Genomic DNA, 21107 nt, shown 5'->3' with positions numbered 1-21107 from the left:
CAGTACAGGGTTTGGCAGAGCTAGGGTTAAAGCTCCTAGATGCCTTTGTAATCCAGGGAAAATAGGTGGATTAATCTGATTCTGTGAAGGAGGTGGATTGTAGAAAGAATAGTAAATATGGCAGGCGTCCACCTTGGCTTAACAGTGAAATCCTTGCTGCTCTTAAATACAAAAAAGAAGCTTACAAGAAGTGGAAGATTGGACAAATGACCAGGGATGAGTATAAAAATATTGCTCGGGCTTGCAGGAGTGAAATCAGGAAGGCCAAATAACACCTGGAGTTGCAGCTAGCAAGAGATGTTAAGAGTAACAAGAAGGGTTTCTTCAGGTATGTTAGCAACAAGAAGAAAGTCAAGGAAAGTGTGGGCCCCTTACTGAATGAGGAAGGCAACCTCGTGACAGAGGATGTGGAAAAAGCTAATGTACTCAGTGCTTTTTTTGCCTCTGTCTTCACGAATAAGGTCAGCTCCCAGACTACTGCACTGGGCAGCACAGCATGGGGAGGAGGTGACCAGCCCTCTGTGGAGAAAGAAGTGGTTCGGGACTATTTAGAAAAGCTGGACAAGCACAAGTCCATGGGGCCGGATGCGTTGCATCCGAGAGTGCTAAAGGAGTTGGCAGATGTGATTGCAGAGCCATTGGCCATTATCTTTGAAAACTCATGGCGATCGGGAGAGGTCCCAGATGACTGGAAAAATGCTAATGTAGTGCCCATCTTTAAAAAAGGGAAGAAGGAGGATCCTGGGAACTACAGGCCAGTCAGCCTCACCTCAGTCCCTGGAAAAATCATGGAACAGGTCCTCAAGGAATCAATTCTGAAGCACTTAGAGGAGAGGAAACTGATCAGGAACAGTCAGCATGGATTCAACAAGGGCAAGTCATGCCTGACTAATCTAATTGCCTTCTATGACGAGATAACTGGCTCTGTGGATGAAGGGAAAGCAGTGGACGTGTTGTTCCTTGACTTTAGCAAAGCTTTTGACACGGTCTCCCACAGTATTCTTGCCAGCAAGTTAAAGAAGTATGGGCTGGATGAATGGACTATAAGGTGGATAGAAAGCTGGCTAGATTTTCGGGCTCAACGGGTAGTGATCAATGGCTCCATGTCTAGTTGGCAGCCAGTATCAAGTGGAGTGCCCCAGAGGTCGGTCCTGGGGCCGGTTTTGTTCAATATCTTCATAAATGATCTGGAGGATGGTGTGGATTGCACCCTCAGCAAGTTGGCAGATGACACTAAACTGGGAGGAGTGGTAGATACGCTGAAGGGTAGGGATAGGATACAGAGGGACCTAGACAATTGGGGGATTGGGCCAAAAGAAATCTGATGAGGTTCAACAAGGACAAGTGCAGAGTCCTGCACTTAGGACGGAAGAATCCAATGCACCGCTACAGACTAGGGACCGATTGGCTCGGCAGCAGTTCTGCAGAAAAGGACCTAGGATTTACAGTGGACGAGAAGTTGGATATGAGTCAACAGTGTGCCGTTGTTGCCAAGAAGGCCAATGGCATTTTGGGATCTATAAGTAGGGGCATTGCCAGCAGATCGAGGGACGTGATCGTTCCCCTCTATTCGACATTGGTGAGGCCTCATCTGGAGTACTGTGTCCAGTTTTGGGCCCCACACTACAAGAAGGATGTGGAAAAATTGGAAAGAGTCCTGCGGAGGGCAACAAAAATGATTAGGGGACTGGAACACATGACTTATGAGGAGAGGCTGAGGGAACTGGGGATGTTTAGTCTTCAGAAGAGAAGAATGAGGGGGGATTTGATAGCTGCTTTCAACTACCTGAAAGGGGGTTCCAAAGAGGATGGCTCTAGACTGTTCTCAGTGGTAGCAGATGACAGAACAAGGAGTAATGGTCTCAAGTTGCAGTGGGGGAGGTTTAGGTTGGATATTAGGAAAAACTTTTTCACTACAAGGGTGGTGAAACACTGGAATGCGTTACCTAGGGAGGTGGTGGAATCTCCTTCCCTAGAAGTTTTTAAGGTCAGGCTTGACAAAGCCCTGGCTGGGATGATTTAGTTGGGGATTGGTCCTGCTTTGAGCAGGGGGTTGGACTAGATGAACTCCTGAGGTCCCTTCCAACCCTGATATTCTATGATTCTATGATATAGAACAGCGGGTAAGAACATAAGAATGGCCATACTGGTTAAGACCAATCGTCTATCAAGACCAGTGTCCTAGCTTCTGACAGTGACCAGTGCCAGATGGGTAATAAGTTGAATGGCAGTGTCAATAGGAAAACCAGAGTAATTCCCTTGCTTTCCCTTTAGCTGTGTTGACTTAGGTCTTAGATGACTTGGTATAAATCAAGCCTTTCCTTTCCGCTTTCTATGTAGATACTCAGTGTGGCCTCCATGACCATAGTAACTGAATGCCTCCTTATATAAAACCCATTTTACACACGCTGTCATCTAACATAAATAAACACACCTCCCACATGCTTGAGTTTCAGATCAAGGATGCGGATTCTTTTGCCTGTGCTGAAACTATGCTGGTCAGCCTTCCATAACTTTCTTATTTCATCTGCAGGTATGATAAGCATGCCTCCTGTGTCTTCATTATAGTTCCAAATGAACCATTATTCTGCACAAATATGGAGATATTTCACCTTTATTATTTAAAATTATGAAGATCAGAAAAGCTGAATAGTGCGGCAGAGATACCAGAATAAGTGGTTTTTGCTTAATAAATTAACCCCTCATCATTTTCAGCTTCCCGTACTCCTATTTTCCTATGCCCCTTATTTGAGGGTCTTTGTTCTATTGGAGGATACAGTGGTATAGCAACAGGAGACATTCCTTTTGCTCAAGGAATGAGTGTGCTGTACCCTGAGCATTTCCAGCTGGTCATGCTATGGAAGCTTGGACCTAAACTCATGCTCTGAATTGTGTTACCACTGGATTACCATACTGCTATCAATATTAAAATGAAATATTTTAGCCACAGCTGTAGAAGACCAGAGGAATAGATCAGTTCTGTCTATACTTTAATTCATTATATAACCAGATTATGTTTGTGTAAAAAGTTCTCACAATGGAGGGAGGCAGTAAAAAGATCTAAAATTGGATATTAAATAATGCACAAAGTGTACAGTTTTAAATTAAATCTATGTTATATTACATTTACAAACTTATATTTAAACAAATCTGTGCATGGAGAACAAGTATATATTAATGTGTTTCTGATTCTATAATGACCATCTGTTAATCTTCAAAACTCTGTAAACAATTGAAGTGTCTAGCTAATCTAACATGCTTGTGGATTGGTTCTCAGTCCTAAGAAGTTACTGTGAGAGATGTGGAGTAAGAGACAGAACATTTTCATACTAGTCATTATCATTCCAAAGCAGGAAGGGCTACATATGAGAGATTTATATGTGGCTAGAGTCCAAGTAGAAGACAATCAAAAATGGGAAATCCCAAGAAGTCACTTATAAAAGAGGACCGGGAACATTTTGCCGTTTTCTCACATTAGTAAAGTCATCTGTATGGCTATATAGTTTGGAATCTGCCCAAAAAATTCGTTATAAATTCTAGCTTGTGTGTACAGTTTAGGATAAAAATGTGCTCCTGATTGCCCTGTGAAATTTCTAAATGGTTGTTTCTGCCTTGAATGTTGTTACATTAGATCCGTTTCGTCCTTTGGTGGACAGTCAAGCCTACCACTTCCCTGGGGCTAAAAAATAACCCCAGGGGAGGCACTACATTTGCCTACCTTTTTGTGCAGTTCTGATAGAATGATGGATAGGACAAGAGGAAAAGGCAGTAGTGGAGTGAGGGAGGGTGTGGAGGAGTGAGGATAGTATTTTTCTCAAAGATGGTTTCTTTGCCCTTACACAGTTACTGGTTCTAGTCACATTCACATAGATACACACAATTTTGTAAGGAGGAAGCCCTTATCTGGCAGAAGCTCTCTTACTTTCTAATTCACCAAATACCCTTTGTCACCTGTGATCGTATGAGGGAGCACTTCTTACTTTCGCATTTGTGCAGAACAGAGACACCTTGGGTGATTGATGCAGGGGCTCATACCAGCTCCTTCCTCCAGAGGAGTGTCCACCTTTCCACTTAAAGGCTTCTTTGATCTTTTAAGAAAGAAAAAGAAACAGAAAGGATGGGTTTTTCTCTCTTTCCAGTTTTGCTACCACTGTCCAGTAAAAAATATTCAAGCTCCCTCTGCAGCCTCAGCAGAAAGCAGGGTAGGGAGTAGGGCTACTTGGAAAAGGGAAGGAAGACAGCTCATTTGCAGGTGCTTTGCTACTCCTGAGCATGCATGGATATGGGTTTTTTGCCTACCAAGCTGACCTTCCACCTCAGTAGGTCAGTCAAGGATACAAGTGTTACTCCCTGGGGAATTCTATGCCAAAAAAATTAAAATTGTGCCACTCAAAATTAAAAATTCTGTCCACAATATTTTAAAATTCTGCAAAATTGTGCATATTTTGTCAAAATAACGCAATATAATCACTCTGGTTTCAATTATTTCAGTAATTTATTTAAACTACAATAAAATGGATGAAGAATGGGAGTGGGGAGCATTGGAGGGAATCCCCAAACCCCCTCTGTCTAATAGTAATGTAGCTAGGTTTGACCCTTTATTTCTAGTTAGTAGTCAACAAATATATGCAGCCGTATGCTCAGTGTTACATCATAGGCAACTGAAGAGCAAGTGAGGGCTGGGGAATCAAACTCACAATTTATATTGGCTACTGACCATCTCCAGAAAGGTCAGTAGCAAACAGTTCATGGAGCACATTTTGATAGGAAATTCTTTCAGTTCAAAAATTTAGACCAGCTCTAATCACGAAAGCACCATAAGCATTTATAAAGCCATACTGTCCTTTACATCCCTCTGGCAATGTGAAGAAGCCTTAAAACTTTTACACCTGTTTTATACTCCTCGGGGAACTCATAAAGACAATGAGAACAATTCACTAAGCAGGCAGGCTGCTACATTCTGCTCTGCCGGAAGGGACAGAGCCTGCCCCATGCCTACCTCCTCAGAAACACCTTGAAGCCCTGCCCCTCCATGCTGAGCATGCTGCAATAGTGAGGAAGAGAGTGTCTGTCTCTCTCTCTCTCTCTCACTTGCACAACTGCCCAGCCCTTCTCCCACCCCTCCTGACAGTGATTTACATCTCTACCGGCTGCTCTGGACACTCAAGCCAACCTGCCTGTGCTGCCAGGGAGGGGCTCATGAACGCTTTTGCCGCTTCCCATTGCTTTCCTGTCATAAGTAATTTTTCTGCGGGGAAGCAAAGGAATCTGCAGGGGACATGAATTCTGCACACGTGCAGTGACACAGAATTCCCACAGGAGTAAAGTGTTCGTACATGCCTCAGAAAACCTGAAACAGGACTCGGACATTCTCAGGTAAATTAAAAAATTAGTTATTTTGCAAATATATTTCGTTGTTACTTTTACTTTTAACAATTCATAACCTATTTAATCTAAACTATTCCCACCCTAAATAGGTAGCATGTTCACCCCAGCCCAATATACAGGAATACAGCAAATGGCTTCAAGTATAATAAAACTTTCTATGGCAGAACTCTCAAGATCTTCTTATAATTTAGTTTTATGAATTTGTCATTATGGTATCATGTATTTTTAAAGCTCTCTCATGATAGCCTATGTTTTAGTGTGCATAAAACATAATGGGCCAAGTTCAGTGCTGATATATACTCCAGGTTTACCACTAAATTGTCCAAGTTTATATGTTTAAAGAGAGTAACAAGCTCAGTTTCTAGTATTTCTGTCCTAGATGGACATCTAAATATGAAAATCTGGAACCTTTTGGTAGTAATGTAATGGTAGTTACCCCCATGTTATTTATAGAAAACGATTGAAAATATCTATTCTTTAATTGTTTTATATCAATACAGTAACACTGATTAATGCAAAAAGATTAAATTTTATTTAAATCCATTTTTCAACCTTCTTTGCACCCAATGTCTTAGCACCATTGCTATTTTTTATACTCTTCAGGGCTTCTTTATGGCAGCCTGAACTCATGAAAGGGTTAAGTCATTCAAGTATAAATTCTATATGGAGATAGCTTTGTCAATTGATATTCCACCTACAGAGAAAAGATATTAAATAATCACCTTGAATCCATCTTTTCACCACATCCAAGCATACAAGCTACTGTATTAGGTATAGCTAACTTTTTCACTGAGGATGGTTACTTTGTCTTGTAGTCAAAATATTTCACACCCAATTTAAGAACTCCAGAAGTATCCAGTTAAATATGTACTATGGAGATTCAGTAGCAATTCCACAGTTTAGTCTATGTTATCTTAAGAGTGTGTGTGTTTATATATGTTGCTTTAAGTTTGATTGATTTTCTAAATCCGTAGTGCTGCATCAAAAATGTTGGCTGTGCCTAAAATTTTTCATTTTCAGTTTTGCACAATATGTTAGTGGTGTTTAAATTAATGGCACAGCAGTAAATTGCATACCTGGAAACAATAACCCTGCAGCAAAGACATTTTCCTCTCTTTAAAAATAATTTAAAGAGCTCTGATATTTGTTATGTTGCATCTAGAAGTCAGAACGAAAAATATTCTGAATCTCCTGATGTAGCTTTTTTATGCAGCACATAACGAGAAATGTTTGTCATCGCATAACCTGCTGTCTTTTATTATTCTTATGATATGGGATGCTTTTTATTGGTACAGCCCTTCATTTGTGCAGTATATAGAACAGTAGTACTTTTAATCTGTACAATAAAACAAGCTTGTTATTTTTATTAACATTCTTTGAAGGAATTGAATGCCATTCATTTTTAAAAGAATGCTTATATTGTAATAATTTCACTGGTACATTTCTTTTATGATCATTAATTTGAGTCAGGATATGGGTATTCTCAAGGGGACTTGATGTTCATTGGTCTTGCAGTGAATTTTTAAGGTATTTAGTCTTAGTTAAAATTACTATTCCAATTTTGCTACATTAAGATTGTGCCTTTGTGAATTGCAGAGTATTTCATTTTTCAGTGGTAAAACTAACTAGATTATGACTGATACTGTGTAGATAATATGTTGATTATTCTGTTAATTAGAATTCATTATCATTTTGTCTTACAAAAATGTATCCAAAGCAATTTTTGTCATTTCCTTGAACATATTTTTAGACAGTTGATACGTGTCTTGTTTTTACCAGCATCACCAGAGCGACACACAGTCTATAGCCTCCTGGCTGGAGCAGACAATAATGAACAGTGCATATTATCTGGCCCTCAGGGTGGGGAAGAGCAACAAATAGTCTATAGCCACAACCTCCTGGCTGCAGCAGACAGTAGTTAGCAGTCTACAGGCCTGAGGGCCTAAAGTGAGCATGCAGCCAATACCTAGCTGTGGGGTTGGCAGCAAAGGGGGAAGGATAGGGGGACCCAGGCCCACCCTACTCCACCAGATCCCAGCCCAGGGCCCTACCAGTGGCATGTGGTCCCACCACTGTGTCAGCAGGAACCCTCCCAAAACACACTGACGGCAGCTGCAGCAACACAACCAGACTAAAGTCTGGTTTTCCCTGGGCTACTTCCTACCTGTACCTCTTCGTAGGGCCCCATTGCTCATGGGCCCCCAGTCTCCTCTGAGTACTCAGCAGCTGGCAGTCCCAGCAGCTCCTCAGGGTACTCGATTGGCAGCAGTCCCGGCAGCTCCTCAGAATACTCAACTGGTGGCAGTCATAGAATCATAGAATATCAGGGTTGGAAGGGACCTCAGGAGGTCATCTAGTCCAACCCCCTGCTCAAAGCAGGACCAATCCCCAATTAAATCATCCCAGCTAGGGCTTTGTCAAGCCTGACCTTAAAAACTTCTAAGGAAGGAGATTCCACCACCTCCCTAGGTAACACATTCCAGTGTTTCACCACCCTCCCAGTGAAAAAGTTTTTCCTAATATCCAACCTAAATCTCCCCCACTGCAACTTGAGACCATTACTCCTTGTCCTATCATCCGCTACCACTGAGAACAGTCTAGAGCCATCCTCTTTGGAACCCCCTTTCAGGTAGTTGAAAGCGGCTATCAAATCCCCCCTCATTCTTCTCTTCCGCAGACTAAACAATCCCAGTTCCCTCAGCCTCTCCTCATAAGTCATGTGTTCCGGTCCCCTAATCATTTTTGTTGCCCTCCGCTGGACGTTTCTAATTTTTCCACATCCTTCTTGTAGCGTGGGGCCCAAAACTGGACACAGTAGTCCAGATGAAGCCTTACCAATGTCGAATAGAGGGGAACGATCACGTCCCTCGATCTGCTGGCAGTGCCCCTGCTTATAGATCCCAAAATGCCATTGGCCTTCTTGGCAACAACGGCACACTGTTGACTCATATCCAACTTCTCGTCCACTGTAAACCCTAGGTCCTTTTCTGCAGAACTGCTGCCGAGCCACTCGGTCCCTAGTCTGTAGCGGTGCATTGGATTCTTCCGTCCTAAGTGCAGGACTCTGCACTTGTCCTTGTTGAACCTCATCAGATTTCTTTTGGCCCAATCCTCCAATTGTCTAGGTCCCTCTGTATCCTATCCCTCCAGCATATCTACCTCTCCTCCCAGTTTAGTGTCATATGCAAATTGCCGAGGGTGCAATCCACACCATCCTCCGAATCATTAATGCCACATCTTGCTCCTGACAACTGTCTTAAACCCAGCCTAGCTTGACTTTGGTACCTGTCTTCTTACTCAGCTTGGTAGCTAGTCCTGACTCCTGCCTTTGACGCTGGCCCAGCTTTACCCTGGTACCCATCTCCTGACTTGGGTTGGTAACTTGTCTCAACTCCTGCCTTCAATTCCCACCCAGCAGACTGCTGGCCTGGCCACCTACACCCCAGATATAACAGTCTCATACTTTATTAACATGAGCCAATGATCCATGTCAGATAAGTCTATATTTCAAAAGATACTGGGTTCAGTCCTGTATCAGTTATCAGCATATTGTTTATTCTATAATTGATAGTGTGGTTTCATGCATTTGTTTCTGTGGAAATTATGTTCCTTTCTAAATTAGTGTGAAAAGGAAGAAATAGTTTAATTTCAGTGTGTTCCGTTTCCTATAGTATTAAGTACAGATTTACATGTTAAGGCCATTGTAAGACCAAGTATTTAAGGCTGGAAATTATGAAGAAACCTAAGGGAATTGGGTGCCCAAATCCCAATAAGCTTCTTTAAAAATCCCAGCCTTAAATTTATTAGGCCAGATAATGTCTCTATATGGAAATGCCTACATAGGGGCTGGGAAACTATGTGAGGTTCTCTTCATGGACTTCCCTCTGAATTCATCCATGGTTTGTCCCCTTGTAGAAGAAATTGGGGTCCAGCCCACACACCCAGTAGATCCTTTGACATCCTGTGGACCTTGGAGTCCAGTGCGGAGCATCCAGATGGAGGCCCTCTGTCTTCATGATTCTATGCTGAGCTGTGTCTTGCAGGTGCTCCAGCCATATACCAACATTAATGTAATGTTAAATAATCTTTAATGCCATTAGCAACATTAATTTCCATATGGCATTTTTCACTAGTTGTATCAGAGTGACAATGTGTACACTCCTTTCCCTCCCCTGCCCCCTGACAATCTGTCACTCTTACTTGCTGGCCTGCACCTTTCCCATGCATGACTCTTTGGACCTATGGAGAGCATGCCAGAAGAATGAGAGGGATCGTGCTATACAGGTAGCTGACCTCCTATCTCTTCTGCATGGAGAGGGGGAGATCAACATATTGGAAGGTCCTCTCTGCTGATTTTTCACTCACTGGAGAACAATGGCTTGAATGTTCCAAATGACCTTTGCAGTTAATTTGACTCATATATGACCCTTTCAAAACTGCATGTTGCACATTGGCAGTGAGATATTTTGCATGCGGTTTTTCATTAAACTTGTAAAGGGTGTAACTAAGGCAGGCTGTGCTATGCATGCATTGATGACAAACTTAGCTGCACAGTGAAATACGTACTGAAGATGTGCATGGGAAAAGGGAGAAGCCCTCAGACTCTATGGAGCTTGTCAGGACCAAGGAGTTATGAAGGGCTGCTTTATGATTTGTGTGAAGTTTCATGGGAAAGAGATTCTGTCCTGTAGCTCTGCTAAAATGCTTAGGATAGGATGTTCGATAGTGTCTGTCCAAAAACTTCCTGGTTAGGTAATTTAGATACCAATTTTTTTGTAAAACCAACATAGCTTCAAAAATCTGGAAGTTAAATGCCTTAGTTTTGTGGGTGGTTGTTTTTAATGTTAAAATTAGGAAATTCCAGACAAAAACTATGTTGAGAACATTATGACCTATACAATTAAACAGTCAAGGGAGGAAATGCCAAAATAACAACTGTACACTTTACTCTCCCTCTCCTTCTCTATAAGTGTATGGTGATCTTTAATTACATGATTGTTGAGTATTTCTCAAGCTGTATAACATGATTTTTTTCGACTTTGAAAAACAAATGTGTAGTTTCTCGTGATTTTCTTTTTTTAATGCTGCTACTTTCTTTGTCATAATGCAGCATAACTTCAGCAGCCTTACATTTAACCACCTAGCCTTATGTGTCCTGAGAGGCTATTACATACCTAGCTCCTACTACTTTTGTGCTTCCCCACTCTCACTTTAAACTTATTACCATTTCAGCACCTGCCCCTGTCCTTTGTTTGTGTTTCCCCAGATTAGATTCCAGTGATGATGGAATCTGTGAAATTGATCGCTGCCTTACATTTTTAAAGAAAGAGAAAACAGACTTCACTATCCACTGACTTATGCCAAAATATTGTCAGTTGTCATGGATTTTTTTACAAGCAGCACTGGGCTTGGAATTTAGCTGTAGGGTATTTGTTTTTATATTGGATTGGTTCATTTTAAGAAAATGTAGTGCAGAGTAATGAATTAATCAGATTAGACCAATGGTGGTTGCTTAGCACTTGGCCGTGGTCCGTGGAGAGCTGTTCTCCTCCTTGTTTCCAGCTGCTACATTGCATTAAAAGAATCTAAAAGTATACGAACTACTTTCCTACTACTACATTTGTAATTAAGTAATGGCTATAGTTACTACATGATTGTGAATGGGAGGGAAGGTGGACCACAATCACTGTAAGAGGAAGTGTCCATGACTTCTATTAAAATGTTGTTCATGGTATAAACAAAATTGGAGAGTATGAAATTATTATTAATTTATGTCCTTCAGTCTGCCAACAACATGAGTCTCATTGGCCTGTTTTTCATCTTCTCACACAAACATCTTCATACTGCCTTCCACAATGTTCCTTACATGTGTAACGCTCACCTTGAGTTAATCTGTAATGCTGATACCCGTTCCTTTAAATCTCCCCTCAAGACCACAGTGCTAATAAGAAACGATCCAATAGCTAGATTGAGTGGAATAAAGATGAGGTTAGTTGGCAATTTATCCACCTATAACCATAAGATTTGGGGGGTAAATACATATGTATGTATATGGAATATACATAGGATTGTATCATTGTTCTGTGTCATTTATCTTCAGGATCAGGATTGTTTCTTCATAAACATTTGTACAGTACCTGGCACAATGGCGCCATGTCCCTGATTAGAACTTCTCAGTACTCATATAAGAAAATATCAAGCAGTAATAAATGGCACATATTGTTACACTGTGTCATGTTATCTTAAGAGGAAAAGAAAAGGGGATCATGGTTTTGGTACGGATATTTGTGCACAGTGAATGGTGCTCTCACTTGAGAATTAAGACTTTGTATTCTGGGCAGTAAAATAAGAAAGCACATCTCTGTTTATCTAAAATCCCCTGCTCATTCTCCCACCACAGAGTAGTATTGGATGTGTCGCCTTGGCAACAGCTGTTCTAGGGAAATGGTGGAGGATTACATAATGGTGTTGACAGTCTGGGGAAATTAAAGGAAAAATCATGATCTGTGGCTTTCTTTTTTCAGAGGAGGGGTGCAAGAACCACATGTACAAAATCACATTATTTTCAATAGTGCATTAAAACTTAAAGTAACATGAATCTATCCCAAAACCAACTAAAATGTGTGAATTTGTGGAGGGAGAGGACGGAAGAGACTCTGGCCACAGTGCAGTCTTCCTGTATTGCCTGAGAATGTTAGGAGCACGCTCCAGTTCTTTCACTGCAGAACTGGAGACTTTAGAAAGAATTGGCAAGTGCAGCTGGCATACTCTTTGGGCTTGTCTACACTAACCGGGGGATTGACGAGCGGCGATCGATGCATCAGCGGTCAATTTAGCAGGTCTAGTGAAGACCCGCGGCTAAATCGACCACAGATCGCTCTCCCATCGAGTCCTGTACTCCACCGGATTGAGAAGAGTAGGGGGAGTCGATGGGAGAGCATCTCCCGTCGACATCGCATAGTGTGGACCCCGCGATAAGTAGGTCTAAGCTACGTCAATTTGAGTTACGCTAGTCACGTAACTCAAATTGTGTAACTTAGGTCAAATTTCCCCTGTAGTGAAGACAAGGCCTTTGTTTCCTTTGGTGATTTGCATTCAGAGTATAATGTCCAAATGTCACAGAATAATATGGTCTCTATATTCATATAATATTTTTCATATTTTGAGCACACAACTTTTTACACTTGCAACTCTGAGAACCGTGTGTAGAATAAACACAGTAGTGTGCACAAATCAAGTAGTTAGAAATACTGTTAGATGTGCATATGTAAATCAGACCCTTTGCATGTGAAAAATGCACATGATAACTTGCTCATGTGTAACTGTGGCTGCTGTATTGAGCTTCCTTTGAGAATTTGGACCCAGATGACCGGACTCCTCCCCTCTCACTGCCCAGAGCTCTCCTTGGTCCCAGCTGGGAGGCAGCCCCACTCCATCCTGGGAGGATCCCCTAGGTAGGATCCTGCATTCCCCCAGTCCCACTCCTCCCCTGCAGGATCCTGCAGCCACGTGCTTTTCTTCTCCTAATCCCATGGTATTCTCCATAGCTGTCCCCCATCTCCAGTTTTCAGTGGGAGGGCTTCCCCAGAGCGCTTATCTTCATAAACTCATTCTTCCTTCACTAAAAGAACAGTACCTGCACTGTGGGGGATGTTAAGCCATTACTGCCAAACTTGGAATAGGGGCCAGCCCAGTTATGCCCCAGCTTCCCTGTGGCTGCTGCCTGTAACACAAGCAGCATAATGGCCTCTAGTAGCCAAAGGGGGAAGCTGCATGTGTCTCAGGCAAAATTCCAGAGCTGCCTGTGTCTTCTCACCAAAACCAGCCCCAAACTGCAGCACCTGCAATATTACAGGCATTGGCAACACTGCACCAGGCAGTCTCCTGAAGGAGAGGGAAACTGCAGAGAATTACAAGTGAGAAAAAGTAACATGGAAGTATTATAGTTATTTCACAGACGGATAACCTGAAACACAGAGAAAGTGTGTGACTTCTCCAGGGCGTGACAGCGAGTAAGTGGCAGAACCAGGAATAAAACCCAAGAGTCCTGACTCCTACTCCTTTACTCTGATATATCATATGCCCCCCCTTAGCTCTATAATTGAGCCCTTTTGTACTTCTTCGTAAAAATTGATGTGAAATATCCACTGTAAGAAATAGGAACATTACCTCCACTTCAGTGTATAGTGCTCATTTAAGAATGGTTTCAGGCTTCTGAATAATGAATATATCTGAATATTTCATGTTAGTGAAAAGGCTAAAGTTAATCGAAGAATTCAGGTAATTGAGAACAGAAAAATGGCTCATTATAAGCCTTAGAAAAGTACTCCTATAACAAACAAAACTAAAGTTCATTTGACATCACTCTTAATTAGAAAGAATAATATTGTTTCAGAAATTGCCTTGGCTAGGTAATAGGAATGGCTTTAATTGTTGTCATCCATTTTTTTTCCCTCTGTTGCAGCTCCCAGACAGCTGTATAATGGATTACTATGAAAAATACAAGCATAGAATGAATGAGCTGGAAGCATTTAATATGGTAAAAACAAAGGATTAAAAACATTACCTTCTATATATGTGCTAGTCTAGAATAGAGCCGTATCGAATTTTATGTGGTGGTAGACCATCTTATATTGTGATATACTGTCTTACTTCGAGAATATCCTATTCCAGAGCTATATTGGGTGTCAGTAAAATAATAACGAGAACACATGGAAGGTTCTTTTTCAAGGGGGATTATGAATGAGAAGAAAGAAATGTCAGACTCCTTTTGAAACTGGATTGATCTCCATGAAGTTATTTCACAAAAAATTCTTCTAAAAAATTATTCCCCTATTCAAAAGCTTTTTGCCACTTTATAGTATGATTTGCATATTAGATTGTGCCTCAGAGCCAGCCAGGTAAAATACTTTCCCTGCTTATAACATTCCATGGACTTTTGATCTTTACTAGATTTTTCTGAAAATGTCAGAGAGGGAAGAACTGGCAAGGTGGCACCTGTAAAGGTTTTGCTCAAGAAAATGATTCACCTTCCTAGAAGTGTTTCTGGGGGACAGAGTTGTCTTTTTAGTAGTATGTTGGCTTACTTTCCTAAAGCCATGATCGTGTCTAACCTTTCTTTCAGTTGAAAGTTGTTCTGGCTCCCTGTATAGAACTTTTATTACTTCTGGATCGTCTTTGCTACCTCAAAGAGAAGGTGTGTTTACTTCATATTTTATGTTACCTGAAGTCTGTTTATTTTAACCAAATTATTTACTGAGTACCAAAGAGTCCCTGTTGTAGACTTACTATTCTCATCATTGTTGCAAAAATTTAAGTATTAATTCCATCTTTGTCTAAACATATGCCCAGCAGATGTTTTTTTATTATTATTTTAAGCAAAGCTGCAACAGTAAAGTTTATGTTCTTTTAATTGTATGGTAATTACTAGTCAGTAGACGGTAAAAAAAAAATTTAAACCCTTACAAATCTTATTCCATACCAAGTATTGGTATATTAATCATTAAAATTAATACTGGAAGTACTAAACAAACGTTACCCTGTGTATACTAGAGCTTTCAACTAATGATATTGTAAGGACTGATCTGCTGCCCACTGATCTCAATGGCAGTCTTTCTGTGGACTTCAGTGGGCTTTGGATCATGTCCAAAATGCACATGGATTATTTTTATGCCTACTTACTTAAGATATATAATGAAAAAAAGCTTTTTTTTCAGTTATATAATAAATTGAGTTGTACCTGACTAACATATAGCACATCTGAACTGGCCAAATACAGATCTGGTGTACAGTAAGCTGGTGCAACTACACTGACTTCCATTGAATTACACCACTAAGTCTCAGCTTGTCCTAATTAACTCAAAAGTAATTATCATGCTTATGCTGTTCCAATAAAACATTTTCCATCCAATAGTAATTTGTTAGACTGTTATGGTGGTTTCTTTGAAGCTTCTACTGTGGGCTATATTCAAAATAAAGTTTTGTGACCTTTTCATATTAAACCCATTCGTGTGAGCAACTCTTTTTTCCACTATAAACTTTTCATTTTAATAGCTCCGTTTTATCATAAGGAAAGTTTTGTTTTATTCTCTTCTACAGTACACTTGGAGCAAATGAGTTGTAATAAATGTTTGGTTTTGTTCTAACTGGTATTTTTACAGAGGGAGGCATTTCTGAAATATCTAATGATGTATTTCCCAAATTCCAACTAACTATAAATCATGAAGAGATCTGTATATTTCCCAAACTGGGAAATCAGACCTTCTGCAGTTAGCACTGATTTACCTTCTCTAAATTTAATATACCCATAGATTTAATCTTGCACTGGTTACTCCTGAGGGAATTCTGCGCCACTTCACACTGCAGAATTCATGTTCCCTGTAGATTTCTTTGCTCCTCCCCACCACCCCCCAGAAAATGATAGGGAAGCAAAGGGAAGATGCAAGAACAGTCATGCACTCCTCCCCAGCAGTACAGACATGTCGATTCCAGTGCCTGGAGCAGCCAGTGGAGAGGTAAATCACCCTGGGGCTGGGAATGCCCATGGGAATAGTTGGGGGGGGGGGGGCATTGTGGAGTCATGTGCCACTGCTCCCCCATTGCTGCCGAGCACAGAGCTGCCGAGTGAGGGAGTGTGCCGTCCGGCTTGCTGACACCTGAATCCCCCATACGTGGATCCTGCTGGGCTAAGCCTGCCTGCCCACTCCTGGTGCACCTGTTGCAGAGGGCAGGGCCCCAGGGTGTTTCAGGGTCAGTGTCGGGTGCAGCCTCACCACTGAGTACCTGGCCCAGGGAAGGGGGGACTACAGGGTGATCTCCTACTCAATGCAGCCAGTGGTCTGTGCTCCCCACTGCCATGCTGGAACCTCCACATTTATGTATTGACAAATATAATTTGCTGAATTTTAAAATATTGTGCACAGAAATTTTTTTTTTGGTGCATACTTTAATTTTTTGATGCAGAATTCCCTCAGGAGTAACTAGTAGACTCACAAATTGTATTTTTCTATACAAGATGAAATAGAAATTATAGAAACTATACAAAGTGTTAGGGCCAAATCCAAGTCAACTTACTCATGTAAGAAATCTCATTAACTTCAGTGGTACTATTTGAATGAGTAAAGTTAGTAGGATTTTGTCTTTAATTTCACTGCTTGTAATTCATAAAAGAAAAGATCTGTACAGTAAGTGGTAGACCCACATGACAATATGTAAGAAATAATTTAAAGACTTTAAACCACAGATTGTTTTTCTTTTCATAAGCATTATTTTGTGAGGTCACAACTGTTTCATGTATTGCATAAAAGTTAGAGTTTCCTTTTTTTGTCAGTTTTGTATTTCCAAAAATATGGAGCCATTCCCATATCTCAGCTTTTAAGTCAAACACATTTTTATGTGCTTTAATCATGTATCATTTTACAGGACAACATTACCTGGTCTGGACTGGTGAAGTTATTTGATCCTGTGAAATCCCCCAGATGCTATGCAGTTGTTGCTCTGAAGAAATAGAAGTGTGTTCAAGTTGAAGCAAATTGCTAGATAGTTCACTGCTCTAGGTCTGATACTGTTGTTACTTTTGACCCCCATGTTTATTTTGTTGTTATTTTAAGTTATTATCTAAGTACTTCAGTGATATATTATGTAACCATCTTGTTTTTACTTGAAAAATAAAGCATTAAGTATGAATCATGAGACATATATCCAAAGTAAAATTGAAGTCATTTTATATTTCAACATGTCCTGGTCTAATTTATTAAAGTAACGTTAAGCATCTGATTTTCCCAGAAAAATTCAGAGGCCCATATTGTGAGATTATTTTTAAAGCAGAACTCTATTGATGGTAATATCTTAAAAACTGATGGGATAGTATAGCTCAGAATTATGGGGACATGCCCATTCTCTCAGAATCATAGAACTGGAAGGGACCTCGAGAGGTCGTCTAGTCCGGTCCTCTGAACTCATTGGAGAATTAAGTATTATCTAGGCCATCCCTGACAGGTATTTGTCTAACCAGTTTTTAAAAATCCCCAATGATGGAGATTCCACAGCCTCTGTGGTCAATTTATTCCAGTGCTTAACCACCCCGACAGGAAGTTTTTCCTAATGTCTAACCTAAAATCACCCTTACTGCAATTTAAGCCTGTTGCTTCTTGTCCTATCCTCAGAGGTTAAGGAGAACAATTTTTCTCCCTCCTCCTTGGAACAACCTTTTATGTACTTGAAGACTGTTACCATGTCCCCTCTCAGTCTTCTCTTCTTCAGACTAAACAAACCCAGTTTTTTCAATTTTCTCTTATAAGTCATGTTTTCTAGACCTTTAATCATTTTTGTTGCTCTTCTCTGGACTCTCCAATTTGTCCACATCTTTCCTGAAATGTGGCACCCAGAACTGGACACAATATTCCAGTTGAGGCCTAATCAGCACAGAGTACATTGGAAGAATTACTTCTTGTGTCTTGCTTACAACTCTCCTGCTAATACATTTTAGAATGATGTTTGCTTTTTTTCCCCAACAGTGTTACACTATTGGCTTATTTAGCTTGTGATCCGCTATGACCCCCAGATCCCTTTCTTCAGTACTCCTTCCTAGGCAGGCATTTCCCATTTCGTAGGTGTGCAACTGGTTCCTTGTAAGAGGAGTACTTTGCATTTGTCCTTATTGAATTTCATCCTATTTACCTCAGACCATTTCTCCAATTTGTCCAGATCATTTTGAATTTTAATCCTATCCTCCAAAGCACTTGCAACCCCTCCCAGCTTGGTATCATTCACAAACTTTATAAGTGTACTCTCTGTGCCATTACCTAAATCATTGATGAGGATATTGAACAGAATCAGACCCAGAACTGATCCCTTGGGACCCCACTTGATATACCCTTCCAGTTTGACTGTGAGCCACTGATAACTACTCTCTGGGAACAGTTTTCCAACCAGTTATGTACCCACCCTATAGTAGCTCCATCTAGGTTTTATTTCCCTAGTTTGTTTATGAGGTCATGCAAGACAGTATCAAAAGCCTTACTAAAGTCGTGATATACCACAAATACCACTCCCTCCCTCCCCCCATCCACAATGCTTGTTACCCTGTCAAAGAAATCTATCAGGTTGGTTTGACACAATTTGTTCTTGACAAATCCATACTGACTGTTACTTAATCACCTTATCTTCTAGGTTTTGCAATTTGATTGCTTAATTTGCTCCATTATCTTTCCGGGTTCTGAAGTTAAGTTGGCTGGTCTGTTAATTCCCCAGGTGTCCTTATTTCCCTCTTTATAGATGGGCAATATATTTGTCCTTTTCCAATCCTCTGGAATCTCTCCTGTCTTCCATGACTTTTCAAAGATAATGGCTAATGACTCAGATATCTCCTCAGTCAGCTTCTTGAGTATTCTAGGATGTATTTCATCAGACCCTGGTAACTTGAAAACATCTAACTTCTCTTAGTAATTTTTAACTTGTTCTTCCCCTATTTTAACCTCTGATCCTACCTCATTTCACTAGCATTTACTATGTTAGACGTCCAATCGCTGCTAACCTTAAAACTGGTGAAAACTGAAACAAAAATGTCATTTACACTTCTACTATTTCCACATTGTGTGTTATTGTTTACCCCCCACATTGAGAAATGGGCCTACCCTGTTCTTGGTGGTCCTCTTGCTTTTAATGCATTTGTAGAATGTTTTCTTTTTACCCTTTATGTCTCACTTAGCTAGTTTAATCTTGTTTTGTGTCTTGATAACTCTTGTTAACTCATCTCAGTCAGTGAAATCTAAACTTCTGTAAAGCCAGCAGAAGTTTTACCATTGACTTCTGTGGGACTAATATTTCATGGTTAGGTGTTCTGGAAATCTCAGTTTCAACTGGATGAATCTATGCTGAAATTGAAGGTAAAATTTCCTTACTTGGCTTTGATAATTGTAGACTTTCACACTGTTTAATGTAGTATTTTAATGTTATTTTTACTTTCTATTCATAATTTCAATAAAATATATTTTTAAAAAAAGGTAAAACGGGCTATTGAGTGGGCAACATGTGATACATTCGTGTAATCTGCAGATTCACGATGCTTTGGAGCCATTGGGATAGTGCATACTATTAAGGATATTTCTTCTGCATGTTCTTAATGCTCTTTTGTATTGTTGCTAATACAACATGGCTGCTACATTCCAACCCAGAACCAGCTACACGTTAGTATATTAGACAGGCCAAAATGTTCTAGGAGCCTTCAGAATTAAGGGTATTGTATAAATGTAATGATAAATGTGTTGCAGTTAACTGCACCTCTTCCCCCACTCTGGTCTACTCAGGGGCACGCCTTTAGGTCTCAGGCATCAGCCACCACCTCTTTGTGGGCAGGACCCTTGTCCCACTTCCTCCAGACTAGGAAGTTAGTCTTGCAGTTCTTCAATTCACTGCGTTTACCCCAGCAGCACTGACCTGAATCCAGCACCTGTGTATGGTTTGCTCTGTCACAGGAACAAAGACAGGGTGACGAGCCAGCTTTCAGAACACAGTACATTTATTTTTAGGACAAAAGCATTACAGAGAAAACATATCACAAAACAATACACAGTCTGCACGCACACTAAACTTACCAGATGTCATTCATCTTCCACATGGCTTTCCAATCCTTCAAACGCTTCTAGCAGAGTTTTACCCTGGTGGTTACAATGTCATGTCCATGTTTGGATCAAAATTAGGGACCCCCTCTGCCATTCAGGCTGGCCCTTTATACCACAAGCTTTTTCTTTGTCTCCTGGGTCTCTTGCATCCAGTGTGTAGCAGTATATGTAATTCTCCCCAGTGGGTGATACTTCTCTGGAGTATCTGCAGTAATTATCCCCCACTGATCTTAGTTCCTGGGGGAAGCTTGGTAACCCTGTCCCATGGAGCTAAACTACAATCCCTAATTTCCAAAAATACATAGAACATGTATAGTTACAACAGTTTATTATTAATCCTGGTGCCTATGGCATCTGGCACATCTCAGTATACTAGTCTTTTGAAGTTTCCATGCTTCCAAGGTTTTGCCTCTCTCAGAAAATATTATACTTTAACCCCATACTTACTTACTTCCTGAATGCTGCAAAGATATATTTCAGTGATCCATATATTACAGCAGATCTTACAGGTCTCAATCTTGATTGGTACCACATTGTGCTAGGTGCTATACAGACACATAATAAGAGACAGCCTCTGCCCCAAAGAGTTTGCAATGTAAATAGAAAAGTCAGACAAAGGCAGTATTATTATCTGTACTTTTGCAGCTAGGAAACTGAGGCACAGAGAGATTAAGTGACTTGCCTTCAATTGCACAGGGAGTCAGTTGGAGATATGAGAACTGATTTCAAGAGTCTCAGTCCAGTGCTTTAACCACAAGACTGTTCTCCCTCTCTAGGAGACATATCTTCTAATCCCACCGATGGCTGACATGAGCAGCACTAAACTGGCCTTAATCAGGTCTGTGATTCAGACATATTTACCTTCTATGCTGTTTGATTCAAACAAAAACTCTGGTATTTTTTCCCAAAAGTGAATTCAGGCCAGGACTGTATTACTAGGGGTACAATTCCCTAAATTATGTTGACCTAAGAATCCTGTGGGGATTGTTTTACAGGAAATGGGCCAAGTGCAGAATTTAGGAGATTAGATTTAAGTTTGGTTTTTTGATCATTCAAAGTTGTTCTCTGTAGATCTTTGTCTCACCTAAATTTTAAATG

At 40.6% G+C, this 21107-nt stretch overlaps 1 protein-coding gene across 2 annotated transcripts in view; it reads left to right on the top strand.

The window, feature by feature from the left end:
* Positions 1 to 17085, top strand: part of METTL25 (methyltransferase like 25) — a 97263-nt gene extending 80178 nt beyond the window's left edge. For both annotated transcript variants that reach the window (XM_037885717.2, XM_037885711.2), the window contains 3 exons: positions 13853 to 13927; positions 14513 to 14584; positions 16810 to 17085. In XM_037885717.2, coding sequence (XP_037741645.1) covers positions 13853 to 13927; positions 14513 to 14584; positions 16810 to 16896 — 234 coding nt within the window. In that variant the 3' untranslated portion in view covers positions 16897 to 17085. The remainder of the gene's footprint in view (positions 1 to 13852; positions 13928 to 14512; positions 14585 to 16809) is intronic.
* Positions 17086 to 21107: the final 4022 nt, after the last annotated feature.

Source organism: Chelonia mydas, chromosome 1 (genome assembly GCF_015237465.2).
Source record: "Chelonia mydas isolate rCheMyd1 chromosome 1, rCheMyd1.pri.v2, whole genome shotgun sequence".
In the NCBI taxonomy this organism is placed as follows: domain Eukaryota; kingdom Metazoa; phylum Chordata; order Testudines; family Cheloniidae; genus Chelonia; species Chelonia mydas.
Note: the sequence above shows the minus strand (reverse complement) of the source record. Positions and strands in the feature narration are given on the sequence as shown.